This window comes from Tiliqua scincoides, chromosome 5, assembly GCF_035046505.1.
Source record: "Tiliqua scincoides isolate rTilSci1 chromosome 5, rTilSci1.hap2, whole genome shotgun sequence".
In the NCBI taxonomy this organism is placed as follows: domain Eukaryota; kingdom Metazoa; phylum Chordata; class Lepidosauria; order Squamata; family Scincidae; genus Tiliqua; species Tiliqua scincoides.
The window spans coordinates 4,968,761-4,984,372 of NC_089825.1; the positions used below are offsets into that span (position 1 = coordinate 4,968,761).

General features: G+C 45.8%; 1 protein-coding gene across 1 annotated transcript in view; it reads right to left on the reverse strand.

Moving 5' to 3' along the window:
- Positions 1 to 5,578: 5,578 nt before the first annotated feature.
- The window catches only part of LOC136651646 (mitogen-activated protein kinase kinase kinase 3-like), a 91,824-nt gene continuing 81,790 nt past the window's right edge, over positions 5,579 to 15,612 (reverse strand). The window contains exons 13-17 of the mRNA XM_066628230.1: positions 15,145 to 15,293; positions 14,575 to 14,706; positions 11,856 to 11,985; positions 11,438 to 11,615; positions 5,579 to 10,750 (exon numbers count right to left, since the gene is read on the reverse strand). Of these exons, the coding sequence (XP_066484327.1) occupies positions 10,522 to 10,750; positions 11,438 to 11,615; positions 11,856 to 11,985; positions 14,575 to 14,706; positions 15,145 to 15,293 (818 nt within the window). The 3' untranslated portion in view covers positions 5,579 to 10,521. The remainder of the gene's footprint in view (positions 10,751 to 11,437; positions 11,616 to 11,855; positions 11,986 to 14,574; positions 14,707 to 15,144; positions 15,294 to 15,612) is intronic.

Here is a 15,612-nt window from a genome sequence, read left to right on the forward strand (position 1 = left end):
TCTGTCAGAACCCACCAGAAGGGATGTCATGACCGAAAGTGACATCATCAAGCAGGAAAACTTTTAACTATCCCAGGCTGCAATCCTACCCACACTTACCCAGGAGTAAGTCCATTTACTTTTATTGTTAAAAGCATATACATAGTAGCCTGTACAATGTACAGGTCTGTAACAGTTCCCCAAATGCAGTCACATACCATGGTAGTATCAAGTCTAATATACGTATTAAAAATAAAATATTGAAATGAATGGGGACCCACCTGAAATTGGCTTGTGGCCCACCTAGTGGGTCCCAACCCAAAGTTTGAAAAACACTGATCTCTAACTGTATCGCAAAACACACGTGAATTATAAAGTTTTGTAGTCCAACATATTTTGGCTCTGCTTTCAAGGGTTCAAATGACTGTTCGTTGTTCAAAAAAGAGCCATGAGAAAGATCTACTATAATATGAATGCTTTGGGCCAAATAAAATCCTTTATAATTTATTCTTTTTCTCAGCATCTGTTTAGAGGTTCCCTCTTTTTCCTTCTCAACAGAAAGAGGTGACAATCCACCATGCTGAAAAACAGCAGCAATGCAGGGTCACAGGCAGACTTAGGAAAACAGCACACTCGTTTCCAAGTCTGTGCCGGCAGCCCTTCTTGCCTGGCCCAACAGGTGTACCCTGTTGCGTATATGCAACATTGGGCAGAAACAGCTTAAATGAAGGTGCTGCCAATCAACACCCCACTTGTTCCCTTATTGTGTCCCTTGCAAAAAATTTTGATTCACCCCTGCCTTTTATTTTGTCTTACAGGAATATAAATACAGGTCCAGCCTTGTTATACACTGATTTTTTGACTCAACACGAATGGCCCCTGCAAATGAGAACATAAGAACAGCCCCACTGGATCAGGCCATAGGCCCATCTACTCCAGCTTCCTGTATCTCACAGCGGTCCCATCAAATGCCTCAGGGAGCACACCTGATAACAAGACACCTGCATCCTGGTGCCCTCCCTTGCATCTGACATAGCCCATTTCTAAAATCAGGAGGTTGCACATACACATCATGGCTTGTAACCCATAATGGATTTTTCCTCCAGAAACTTGTCCAATCCCCTTTTAGAGGCATCCAGGCCAGATGCCATCACCACATCCTGTGGCAAGGAGTTCCACAGAACAACCACATGCTGAGTAAAGAAATATTTTCTTTTGTCTGTCCTAACCCTCCCAACACTCAATTTTAGTGGATATCCCCTGGTTCTGGTGTTATGTGAGAGTGTAAAGAGCATCTCTCTATCCACTTTAAAGGATTGTGCTGATCTGGAGAAGGGGAAAAATGCACCTCTTTAAAATAACAGTTTTAAAAACTGCTTTTCTTACTGTTGTAAAGAGAGTCATGCAAGGGATTGCAGGTATAACCTCATTATCCACAGATTTTTTTCTCTCAGTGCAATGAGAAGGATCCTTTAAAGGAAAATTAAAGAGAGAGAGGGCAAGGGGCTGACACTCCACCAGTCATTCTCTCTTCAGCAGCTTCAGCCTAAGACCCCTCCCTTCCACCTGAAAGATACTTTGCATTGGTGAAGGGAGGGGTCAGAGTGAAGCCTTTCTAAGCACTTTGAGAGAGACTGATTGAAGTATTGTCTGCTTAATGACTCTTTCTTACATCACAAAGGTCAGCAAGGTTGTTTTTAAATCATAGGAGCAAAGGAACTTTGTTGTTTAAATTGGAACCCTCAGGAATAATGAGACTCAACCTGTACTGCAAAGCCTTGACTTTCATCCACTTGACTTTCATTGCTTTGCTCTTTCAGCCTTTTTCAATTATAACCACATTTCAAATTTCATTCCTGTGCTTTCCTCTTTCGTCCAGTTTCATCCAACCTTCCACAGCCTTCATCAATCATCAGCCATCATCAAAAAAGTTCTTATCTTTTTTGCTTTTATTTATGTTTATTTGCATGCTTTCGCATATGTTTAATAGTTATGTATGTATTTTGACAGCTAAAATAAATCTGCAGGCTAAATAAAGCTATGCTTTGACATTCATCCATTTTCAACTTTCACCCATGCTCTGATCCCTAACCAGATAAAAGTGCAAGGTATTGCTCTGAATAGGCATATATTGTTATGGGTAGACATATGGAAGGAACATCCCCTTCCTACACCCTGCACATGCCCGAGCTTGTCTGATCTTGGAAGCTAAGCAGGGTCAGGCCTGGTTAGTACTTGGATGGGAGACTGTCTGGGAATACCGGGTGCTGTAGGCTTATGCCACAGTCTTTCGAGACTGAAGGTTGCCAGCCATCCATTACAAGTCTCAAGTCACGATGATTATATGCAACCTCTTGGGTTCGGAGGTAGCCTGTCTCAGTGATGTGATGTGGTGATGGTACCTGACTCAGGGCACAATCCTAACCAACTCTCCAGCACTGGCATAGCTGTGCCAGTGTGGCATATGCTGCATCCTGCCTCCTCAAGGTAAGGCAATGTTTCTTCCCTTCCCTCGGAGCTGCATTGCCCTTATGTCAGTGCTGGAAAGTGGTTAGGATTGTGGCCTCAAAGTCCAATCCCCTGCATGTCTACTCAGAAGTTCCATTCTATTCAATGGGCTTACTCCTGGTTAAGTGTGGATAGGATTTCAGCCCTAGATGCCTTTAAAAGGGAATTGATCAGATTTATGGAGGAAAAGTCCATCATGGGTTACAAGCCATGATGACAATATGCAACCTTGGGGTTTTCGAGATCACCTGTCTCTGAATGTCAGATGCAATGGAGTAGCAGCAGGATATGGGTATCTTGTCTTGAATGCTCCCTGAGGTCTCTGGTGGGCCACTGTGAGATACAGGAAGCTGGAACACAAAGGCACTTGGCCTGATCCAGCAGGGCTTTTATATTTAGCAGCTGAAACATTTCACCGCCATTTGCAATCAAAATTTGCCATTTGTCCCTCCCTCTACCACTCCAAATAAGAAAGTTGGTCTCATAATACCACAAAATTTAAAAATATTTTATTTCATGCACCTTGCAAAAAAAAAAAAAAAAAGATAAAGCATTTACAGCATTTAAAACAGTACATTCAATACTGTGTCCTACTTGCTAAAACAGCAGTAGCTCTTTCCATTCCTATGGACAAAGCTTTCTCAAGCTGTAATAATTTACAATATTTAAAATCATTCATACCAGAGAGAGTATGAACACATTTCATGAATAAAGAGCCAACAGTGGTATTTATAGGATGAGAAGGGACTGCAAAGTGGGTGGCTTCATGGGCACTGTTGCGAGTTGGCACAGTGTTCATTTAACGTGCCGTTGCTTTGCAAAACAATGTGGTCCTTGCTGTCTTCGGGTGTGTGAATGAAAGACGGATGCAATGATTTTTTCAGGCAGGATCCACATGAACAAGTGACCAGGTCAAGAGGTGTTATTGTACTCTGAAAACATGTGAACCAAACTCTTTTCTGACTGTTTGAAACAGTGACTTTGGGAAGGCCCCCACCCATTTCTCAGCAAGATAAAGACGCAACCAACCAAAAGACCCAGGTAGATAAATTTTGATCTCCAGTATAAAATAACTGCAGTGATAGCTACCTTTGCATTGATTTGGTTCATCTAGTGGCTGCATCAGCCAACATTCCTAGTTTCTTATGTGTGTGTCCTGGGCTAAGGACTCACCAAGTCTAAGGATATACTGCAAGAATGGCAAAGTTTTGAAAAGGGTGCAAATTTCAAATTTCCAAACTTAATGCAACTGTGAAATAAAGACCATTAATAATTGGTTTCAGTATTTCAGTGGAATAGCTAGAGGGGGTGCAAAGCACTCAGTTATGCAGGGAGCCTCATCGTGGCATGCAAGCGGCCCCTCCCCCTTGGAGCCATTCCGGGTGTTGGAAGCAAAACAGAGGCATACACCTGGCTCTGAAGGGCAGAAGGAGGGGCCACTTACACAGCGTGGTGAAGCTCTCTACTAAACTTAGTGCTTTGCACCTCCTCTAGCTATGCCACTACAGTATTTCCGCCTCCCACCCCATGTAATTAAAGAAAACTGTTACAGTTGCCTCTAAAGTCTGAATCATAAGATACCGTCTTGCGTCAGTTATAGCTCAGAAACTGTCCTTCACTGATACCCAAAGCTTTTTTAGTTTCTTATGCAGCTGTTTACATTACTGTAGAAAAGGAATCTCAGAACTCTCCTCTTTTACCAGACAAACTGGATAAAATTCTGTCTAAAGTAGGGAAAAAAAACAGTCTCTGCAGTAGCAGGGCAGTGAAAATAGCTAAGCAGATAAAACCACATCCTGTGCCTTGCAGGACAAATGAGTCCTGCAGGATTGGAGGGTAGATAGAAAGCCCTGCCTTTTGGACAGAGCTTTGGACTAGAGCAGGGGTGTCCAAACTTTTTGGCAGGGGGGGCCACATCATCTCTCTGTGTCGGGGGCCGGGGAAAAAAGAGAATTAATTCACATTTTAAATTTGAATTTATATAAATGAATATATTAGAGATGGAACTTATATGAATAAATGATGGTCTTGCAATAGTTCAAGGCCTATAAAAGGCCTTGCACGAAGCAAGGCCGGCCTTTCCATCACTGCCGCTGCTGTATCAGATGTGAAACAGCAAGCAATGGAGACAGCCCTCATTCCACAGCTCATGCAAGAGGTTGAACAGTTGCCCTCATGCTGAGAGCAGAAAGTCTCTGGAGGGCCAGAGGCTCCATGGAGACTGGGGGTTCTCCGCGGGTCAGATTGGGAGTCCCTGAGGGCTGCACTTGGCCCCCGGGCCGGGGTTTAGGCACCTCTGGACTAGCGGATCTCTTGGTAAACTTCAAGCTCAGACATTGTGAGCATGTCTGCAGTGTGAATTTAAAACCAGTTTCAAGCCTTTTTTTAACTATCAGGGCCCCCAGTCAAGAAGCCCTGCGCTACAGATCCAGTTTTAAGTTGCTTGCACACTAGCCATTCAGCCTGGAATTGCTAGTCTGCTCTGCTCACTTCCTTGTAAAAGAGAGAATGGAGACAACTTCCATGTCAATCTGCAGCATTCCAGTTTTCTGTGTTGCCCGCTGATCCTTTTTCTGCCTTAATTTGGGGCAATTTGTGCCCTGTGCAAAATGCAGCACCAGCCCACTGACTGTGGGCCAGCAAAGCATCACTGAGGCTTCCTCTGGACTACGGAATCTTCTTTGCTGCTCCTGCCCTGAAAATTTGTTTCCTGTTCAACACAAGCATAGCATGGTCAAGGAATTGCCCCGTCTAGTCAGTTCTTGTTCCCAAGGGCAGGGAGGGGAACTTAAATAGTGGTGCTCTATGAATCAGTTTGCTTCTCTCTTTTTATCATAAAATAGCTCCACTTCATGATTTTTTTAAAAAGCGCATGTACCACCACCACCAAACTTGCGGTAATAATGCCTTTCTGTAACTGACTACCCAATCCTATGCCCCGCCAAGCTACAGCATGATGCTGAGTCATCTGAGTGCATGCTGCTTGCAATGGTAGGAAGGCGACCTGAAAGTCAACAAGTTTTAAAAAAATTTTTTTATTGCTCTTCTGTAGGTGCCCTATGGATCTCCTCAGATCTATGCCAGCCAGAAGTCTAAAGAAAGGTCTGCAGGATCAGGGATAGGATCTCAGAACAAGTTGCTAACACCAGGATTCACTCCTCCTACCACCAAACTGCCCCCTGCCCCCCAACTCCGTGCTCATGATCCACTCCTCTCCCTGGATTGGTGGTGGGTACTAGGGATGGGCTGCGACTCAGGTGGACTAGAGTTTTCCGTGAAGCATATGGACTTGAGCCACATGTATCAAAAACTTGGGCACTGATGGGACTCAGGGGTTTTAGCCTAAAAATGAAACGACTAATAGACCCGAGTCAAGACTTGCTTTTTTGTGTGCTTGCAACTCTGTTTTGTGTGTCTGCTTGCTTGCTTTTTTTCTGCCCCTTCTGCCACTCAACGTGTTTCTTGAAAAGACTCAAACTGACTCGAAAAACAGCCTGGGATGAGTCACAACAGCTGCCCATTGAGACTCGTGGACGTCTCAAGGGGAGGTGGAGACTCAGGACTCAGCCCTGTGACTCCAGCACATCCCAGGGGGTAAGCAGAACCTCCAATTCTTCACACTGGTGGCTCTGAAGTTTCCAGCAGTGGTGCTGCTGCTTTTAGGACAGCAGAATCAAAGTTCCACTGTTGGACATCATCTGTAGGATTTGGTTGTTAATTTCCAGTAGACTCAGTAGGGTTTACTTTACAGTAAACTTGCTCTGGATCACACTGTTAGATTGCAGGGGCAGTGTTGGAGTCTCCAGTAGTGAACAGCCTTGTTCTCTATCTCAATTTCAAATCTTCCCACTTTTTCTTCTGTCTCCAAGCTGTTTGTTTCCCACACACACACCATGCACACATGTGCCGTAATGCGGGGAGACTAATAATGAAAGCCCACAGGGCGTTTCTTCAGCAATGACACAGCCACAGCAAACAGGAAGCAAATGAACCAGAAAGAAGCCACATGGAAGAAACTTCTCCTTAAAAGTACAAAAGGGAACTTTTGTAAATGAATTACTTCTGCGTAAACATTATGGGACAACTTTGACCATTTGTGGGTAATCGTATTGCATGAAAGACTGGAGAAACAATACTTCAGCAGTGCTAAACAACCCCAGTGTGGAAAAAGCCAGAAACTAGTTTAAATTAAAAGTGCCAATAAGGGATGCGCACTGAACTCTGTTTGAGGGGCTAATATGTGCAGTTTCATTCCTGGACCTTTTCCTCTACAACGAACAAACATACAAGCCATATACATGATAATGTAGTCCTAGGAATTGGCCTGCAATGTTTCTGAATGAGTTTCCCACCATTTCAGCAGGAATTTACCTCCTAATACACAATGTATCTTTAAAAATAATTGTACAGGGTATATATACAGGGCATTTTGTATGTCTCAATCTCCTTTGTACACTTGAATCACCGGAAATGGAATTTGGCAAAACAGAAGTAAAGGCACCTGAGGAGTAATTCACATCTATTTACAGATAAACAAGGGGAAAGAAAAGGATAATATATTTGTGAAAAGGCCTGTATATGTTTTGGCCAGTGGCATAGAGGGGCGCAAAGCACTAAATTTTGCTGAGAACCTCACCACGGCATGCAAACGGCCCCTCCCCATCCCCTTTGGAGCCACTCCGGGTGCTAGAGCAAAATGGAGCTCTACCACTTGCACACTGCAGCAAGGCTCCCTGCAAAACTCAGTGCTTTGCTCCCCCTGTAGCTATGCCACTGGCTTTGGCAGAAGATGTCTGGTCAGAAGGACCATCTATGTCGGACATCAGTAGAAGAACAAAGCATCACTTCATGTGTTCTCAAATCTGGATCAGTCCAGTGAGGTATGGGGTAAAATCTTTAAGAGGCACATATAGTGAACATGAAATAAGACACTGAACAAGTAGTGGTGTTCAGACCATCAGATGTTCTTGCTTAAGAACCACTGAACTCATTTTAGCCTTTGATCTGCTAATACATTCAAGGGATGAACTGAAGTCAGAGGTGAGTTCAGAGAGAAAGAGGGAATTTCTTGTAACATCAGGTGCTCTCGTATTTTCCCTTCATCCTTGAATACCTTGTAAAACTTACTAAACTTTGGGCGGTTGGAGTTCACAGCAGCACTGAGGGCACAGAAACCTGTGAATGACCCAACGAACAAGCAAAGAGGGATGGCAGGAACAGCCCAAAATGTGTTGTTGATGTAGACAGAGGCTGCTGTATGCAGAGATCATCCCTGCAGTAACCTTCTCTGACCCCTGAAGGTGTCAACAAGCCCTGAGGCATCATCTCAAAGCCTGGAAACAGATTCTTACTTTCTTTTTTTTTTAAAGAAGGCAATGTTAGAGGCAGTGTCTGTGCAAAACATCAGTCTTTTGACATTTCCATCTTTGGCAACAAGATTTCCCCCAAGATTCTTTATGGACTGAGAATTAAATCCAGATGGCAAAGGGATGGAAGTAGAACTTGGGCTGGGTGGGAGAAAGAGAACAAATTTCTGTTAAAGAAAACCAATCAGTACAGAGATAAGCAATTCTCATCCCACTTAGAAGATCTTCTTTGGTTGCAAGTCAAGATCCTGTCTATTCTACCAAATTACTGGAGTTTAGTGCCTAGATGGAAGCGATTTACAGTGCAGTCTTAATCCACTGAAAATGAATGGAATGTGGATTATATCCTTTTGCCAGGGCTGGTGGTATTTTATGCATTTTCAGTTGCATGGTGGAAATAACACACTTTGATATCTGGGACATCATCCAGACCATCTCCATGTAGATATTGTTTTTGTCTTTATGGTCCTGGAGACGAGCCAGAAAGCACGTGACCATTGCCTGATGGAACATCAGATGCAGGGACTCAAGGGCTGGGCCGTCCATAACTCCTTACATTCCAACAACTCTGAGCACCCCAAAACCCTGGGAGTGTGACGAAGTATACGACACACCAAGAGAAGCAAAAGACATCATGCAAAATAAGCAAAATCTATGCAAATACATACATTTGCTTCAACAGCACAATTGGATTTAGATCACACAATTCAGACTGGCTTTGGGGGAAGAGTATAACCCAGCAATGTGCTCTCCTGAGATACATCACGCTCCCAAGGGATTGTCACACTGGCACTGAGCAGTGGAAATCAATCTGGAAAGCCAACAGGCAGGTAAACACTTTACCCTGATTGGCTGACGGTGTGCTGATTCTCTTTCTTTCTGGACAAATAAAGACATGTTCACGGCTAATTTAAACATTACGGCCTCCACCTGGAAGCCACTGAAAAGGTATTCTTGGAGATGGTGATCCTTGTAAGGATCTTAACATTTTCAAGTTTCCAATCCAGGTACATTTTCCCAATTGCATGCAACATTTGTACACTAGTGTCACCACACCAAGGATATTTGGTACTTCCCCTGCACATGACTATGGAGGAAGGCACCCATCAAATGGTAGGCCTGTTTCAAGAATCTTAGTGCCCAGTCCTATCCAATTTTCCAGTGCAGCTACAGCGCAGCCCTAAGGGAAGGGAACAACCGTTCCCTTACCATGAGGAGTCTTCTGGATCTGCCTCCCCACCACAGGATACAGTGCAAGTCCCATTGCATGGCTGCATCAGTGCTGGAAAGTTGGATAGGATTGGGCCTATCCTATCATACAAGTTTAGTTGACTAATTAACCAAATAAACTGCATATATTTGCACGTAAAAAAAAACAGGGCACACTTCCTCTGTTTTCAGATGATGCATGTGTGGCAGCAGGCATCTAGAAAAGGCATTTTCTATTCCACAGGGGAGGCATGTGTCACCTGCTATTTTTATAAGCACTTCAATTAAATTTAATGCACTTTGAACACCTGCTGCCCAATTAATGGGGGCCACCTCAACAGACAAGCAGAATGATTTGACTGATTAATCACGCCTGAAAAATTGACTACATGTTGCAGACCTAGGGAAGAATTTTTGAATGTTGCATCTGCCTTGAGAAAATGATTTTGGGTAGCTTCCACAAGGGGACCTTAACACTTAAATTAACCCTTTATAACTGCACTTGGGAGAAACAGGCAGGAGATGGTAGCAACCACCTTGACAATGCTGGACAAGGATAGCACAAACTACTGCAGAAGTATACTGTCCCTGTGATTGGGAATTTTAAACAAACATTTCCAATGTAGTCCAGCTCGACAGAACCAGTTGCCTGCTGGGTCCAAGGGAAAGGCAGTTGGAGGAACTGCAAAGAATCCTAGATTCCCACCATACTTTGTTTGGTATGGTCACTTTGCAATTTCAGCCCAGACTTGATTGCTTTGTGCTGGATCTCTGGTAGGCTTCCTTCTTGAATCCAATCACCACCCAAGATGCAAAGCACCTTGCTTTGGTCTACTGCCCCCAATAGCCAGAGAAAGCTCTTTGTGCACCAGACGTCCGGTCATTCATCTCCAAACTTATTGAGGGCTTTTCCTTTTGCAGAGAGAAGCAGACATGGGTCACTGCTCCTTGCCCTTGGATTTACTTCTACTTCCTTCATGTTGGGTTCCCTTTTCATGGCCATCAAGTCTGGCAATGTTAACAGAAGCTAGCTCTATGGAGCACAGCCTGTTTTGCTGCTCCCAGCAGGGTGTTTTTATTGGCCAAAAAGAGACCATCAACTTTCTTCAGCTTGTTCTTTCATGGCTGTTTAAGTTCATTAGGCCCTAGTGACAAAATTAAGGGAGCAGACCACACACCAATGGTCACGAGGCAGGGTCTCCCACTGCCAGCATCCCTTCAGTTCTCCAAATCTCTCCTTTTAAAAAAAGACTAAGCAGTCTCAAAGTCAAAATGGCTGCTAGTGAATCTCAGAGACTAGGCAAGATGACTGTCGCCTGGCCAACACCACATGACCGACATCAGCACAGCACATTTCGGAGTCACCCGAAGAGGAAACTGAGGTTGGATTGGAAGTGTTCTCACTCCACAGTTATTGAACGGACATCTGGCCTGTCCCTTTTCTCCTGGAGAAGACCTGCTAGGGGCTAAAACTCACAAAAGGGTGCCTCAGAAGTTCTTCTGCGGTGGGCCTCTGTTTTTCCTCCACAAAAATCAACTTGAGGAAGTTGCGGCAGTAGTCCGAGACGCCAGCTGGAAGCTGGGGCTTAGTGGGCTGTGTAGCTATCTTGAAAATGGCAGCCATAGCTTCAAATTCTGCCCAGGGTGGCTTTTCGGTCAGCATCTCTACCACAGTGCAGCCCACACTCCTGCAACAGAACCGTGAGGAAAAGGATGAGGAAGGGTTTGAGGTGCCCTGCTCACACCAATCACCACAGCTTCTACAGACACAAAAATGTCTTAGTGCTCTTATCTGATTTTTATCTCACAAAAATCTCTGAAGAAGTCATAAAAGGGCTTCCTCAAGGTCATTCAGCATGCCTCACTGCCAAAGGGTGATTAACAGGATCCGGACCAAGGCTGCCATACCCAAGCCAAATGCTATTGCCAACACACACCGACTCCAGTTCATGGCCACCCTGGTGTGTATGTGTAATGTGGGCCTTCACAGGTCACAGTTTTCAGATGGCAGTGATACCTGATCATTAAATTTACAGAGGAAATATGCAACATGAAAGACTTCAAACATTAAAGTCTTGATTTTTAAGAATTCTGTTTAACAACCATTTAAAGTCTCCCCAATGAGTACACTAGAGAATTCCAGTACTGGGCCTCACACATCAGGAGTCACACAGGTCTGGGATTAACACGTGGGCCTGCAGATTCAGAGGCAGGACGTGCCACTTGTTGAGAAACAACAGCGGGAGAGGGGAGGGCCTCTGTCTTCATGCTCCGCAGGTGAGCTTCCAGAGACACTGAACAGGCCACTAAGAGAGCCAAAGTGCTGGAGCAGGTACTCACTTTGGCTCTTTTTACACTCTTATTTGAGGGCTTACCACACATCAGCCTTCCTTCCATATCCTTCCCCGCTGATCACTTCAGGGCTCATCCAGTAAGGAGTCCCCGTGACAGATTTCATCCCTGTTCCAGACATGCAAATGGTCTGAATGCGTTTGCTGGCACCAAAGTCTCCCAGTTTCACATTCCCAACAGAATCTCTCAAAATGTTGGCACCTAGAAAAGAAGAAGTCACTTCTAAGGACCGCCGTGGAGTCAGCAAGAAGTGGCTGCTGGCCTGTTCCCCATGGCCATTTCCTACCAATTTTGGCTATTGTCTAGCATTTGACAGTGAATAAGAAGGTCTGTTGGGCAGATGGATCTCAGTGGCTGTTCCAAACTTTGGCCTCCTCAGCCTCCCTGCCATAATCTTTCACACTAATCCAGTCTGATGGCTCCCTTTTCATCCCCACTTACCTTTAATATCCCTATGTACAATCATGTTGCTATGCAAATAGAAAACCCCTTGTAGGATCTGCCTGGTGTACTTCCGGGTGACGTTCTCCGTCAGAGCACCGTAGGCTTTCAGCTGGTCTTTGATGGAGCCCTAATGTATGCAAGAGAACAAGGCTTGTTGGTGACGTGAGTCAGGCACATCAAAACTACTGATAGACACTCGCCTATAGGGCGAGAAATTTGTCCCCACAGATCGCTCCTGAGTCAACCCTTTGCTGTTTCAGGCACACTGCGGAGCAGCAGTAGTGCTGCTGGGGAGGGTGATGCCCGCTCCCCCACCGCGCACTTCCCACCTGGAGTAGGGAGCCTGACGGAGCTGTCGGCTCGCCTGCCGCTCCCCCTCCTCCTTGCTGCTCCTGGGCATTGCAGTCCCGCCCGCTCAGGCTCTGACTTCCTCCTCCTCCGCCCCTGCTAGTCTTCGCAAGGACAGGAAAGGGGAGCAGGAGCCTGGAGCGCGTCCCATGCTTGTCGTCAATGGGGCTTACTCCCAGGAAAGTGTGCATAGGATGGCAGCCTTTGAGCCCAAGCCAGTGCATGCCTACTCAGAAGTAAGTTCCATTATTGTCAATGGGGCTTACTCCCAGGAAAAGATTGTAGCTTGAAGATGGGGAGAGAGAAGGAGGGCTGCTTCGTCATGCAGAGTCTACAGCTCTGCATCTGCTTCTTCCAAGCGAGAGGGAGGAGGGGAGCCCCCCACACAGCCTCCCTCCCTCCCGCCCCCCACTCCTGCACTGCCTCCTTCTCTCTGCCCTTCAGCCCCAGCCTCTCTCTTCCCTCCACCAGCCTTCACTCTGTTGTACTGTTTTCTCCCCCTCCTCCTCGCCTGGTGTGCCCCCCTTCTCTTCTCCCTTCCAGACTGTCCCTCTTTCTCTGCCCCCTATTTGCAGGCCATGCAATCAGGGAAACTGACCAGGAAACTGATTAGAGCAGCAGACAGCAGTTTCCATTTGCACACCCCCCCAAGACAGAGAGCAGAGCTGAACTGGCTCCCCAGAATCACCCCACTTCTTTAAGAGTGAAACCCCCCTGACAGCCTTGATCCTGCTGTAAATCAAGAGGAGGAAACAGCCCTCAGACCAGGTGAGGTTGGGCTTGTTGCAGCTGCAGGATGCACCTTCCCTGAAAGGTGAAACACTCCCATCCAATGTCTCACAAGCTACAATTCAGAGTACCATTACCTAGGAACAACACCCAGGGAAAGCAATGGGTCTGCTTCTGAGTAAATAGGGTTTCAGCTATGTGCAGCTGCACTTGGTCACAGCCATTTGCTGTTGCTTGTCTCCTCTGTGAATTGAATTGCACACTCCCAGTTGTGTTCTCAGTTGTATGTTATATGTAGAGCTTCTTGCTTAAGAGCAGAAGACTCTGCCTTTGCACTGTTTCGCACCAGAAGTGTCCTGAGAAATTCTGAGTGATAGATCACTTTGTTTATGTTTTAGTTTTTTTTACTGTGCTGGTTTTCAATCACTGGTTCATACATGAATTGATCACCAAAAATTAGCTATTGGTGTGGCTTTCACAGTCAACTAGCTACCTCCCTTCATGCCTTGCTGGGCCTGCAAGGCATTCTGGAGCACTGCCATTCTCTTTCAAGTACCCCTAAAGGTCCTGTTGAGTGCCCCTGGGAGTATATGAACCCCAGGTTGGGAACCACTGTTCTATTAGTATGTTGTTTACAGTGCAGTTACTCTTTGATAGTGTTTACAAAAAGATGATGAAGACCAGAATTTAAAAGTTTATGAATAAAAATGAATCTTATGATCTTTTACTATATTTTTAATAAATGAGAGACTGTCAGTTCTTAGGTAACAATTACTGGTAGGTTATTTTTCAGAATCTGGCCTAGGGCAAAATAAGACAAAATTATAATTGGACACCACCACCCCAAGTTTATGACCCCCAACTTATCCGAAGGTCACAGAAAATTCTATGATTCTTGCCTCAAGACCTGCCCTCGGCTAATCTGTGAGATCGACTTATAGGTGAGTGGCTGTGGACAGCAAAGGACTGATTTATGGGCTGGCAAAGGGCTGTTTTTGCACCCCTTTGGCCAGGGAAGCTGAGAATGCTCTGGGGCTTTTCATACATACACTGCATAGATTACTCATGAGTCTGATATTCTGGCCGGGCTGGCATGGAGGTAGCCTTGATATGAGCATCACCACTTCAGAGGTATTGACACAGCTGCCCTGATTCCCTGCACAGTACTGGGGTGCTCAAATAGCGTGACCATATGGAGGCATCGACCCCACACAGAGGGACCCCAGCCAGTTCAGGAACTCAAGAGGCAATCCCGTGTGCCTTGCAAACATCTGCCTGGGGAGAAGGAGGTCTTTCCTGTGGGAACAAGCCCCCAGTATTTGCTGCAAGGGCAATCTTGGGGGCCTTCAGTACCTTTGAAAGGGGAGCCTTTGGCAGGAAAATAGCACAGAATGAATGTTAAAACAGCCCATGCTTCTGTGCCGTGGGCCATATCTGAACTGGCTTCTGGTGCGGCTGCTGTCCAAAAATAAGCCTGGGATTAAACAATGATGCACTTAACGTTTCATCTACCTTGACACCCCTTCATCCCAAGTCCTAGAAAGGAGGCCATATGGCACCGTTTGGCTTTAGAGTCAGAAAAACAGGCTGGGTTTTGTAGATCTCAGTTTGCCATTGCCACCCATGCAGGCCGCCTTACCCCTGGCATGTATTCCACAAAGATGGACAGCTTCCTCTCCTCAGGGTCCCGTAAGCAGCCATAATACTGAACTATCCTCTCGTGGCGGAGGGTCTTGAGCAGCTGGATCTCACACTCCAAGGCGTTCACCTCCTGCAGCAAGACAGAGACAGCTACAGAAGAAAAGGAGAGGGCATGGCCAACTACTGCAGGGTACACGGCACAGAGGGGTTGGGTACAGACATGGTTCAAATTCTGTTTGCCCCCAATGCTGGTATTCACAGGTATAATACCTCTGAAAATGGAAGCTGAACTGTCATGGCTTATTGCCTCTAACAGATTCATCCTCCATGTTTTGTCTCCTTCAAGGCCAAACCAACAAAGAGTCTTGTAACATCTTAGCAACTAACCAATTTACTTCAGCATGATGCTCAAACAAACTGGTTTGTTTGTAGAGGAGCAAAAACTTTCAAGTGCCAGAAGACTCTTGGCTGCTTTTGCCGCAACAGACTTACACACTGTTATTAAGCTTTCACCACCATCGTTCATGCCTATCACTGAGATTCCACCATATCCTGCCAACATACTTACTTTGCTGGTCTCTTGGCTGTCGGGGTCAAAAGGCACCTGCTTGACGGAGAGCTCTCGGCCAGTGTCCACATCGTAGCAAAGGTAGACTTCTCCAAAGGCGCCCCGGCCCAGCAGCTTCCCAAGCCTCCAGTTCACTGGAGCCTGCAGACCTGGAGGCAGAAACAATGCCGGGTGAGTTGGGGGCAGAGTTCACAAAAACCAAACGCCCCCCCCCCCCAAATCTCTACATATGCTATCACCCTGCAGACCGTGAAATACAACTTTTTCCCCAGGCGGAATCTGGGACGTTTATCATCCGTGCTTCTGGGCCCTCCATAATCTGTGCTGGCAAAAAAGGACAGCCTGGCCTAGAGTTGTCACTGCTGACATTTATCCCACACTGGAGGCAACCAAAGGAAGCGCAAAAGAGCGGGTGTTTTCTAGGCAGGGTTTATTTGTTTAAAAGATTTATACCCTGCCCTTCCCCCT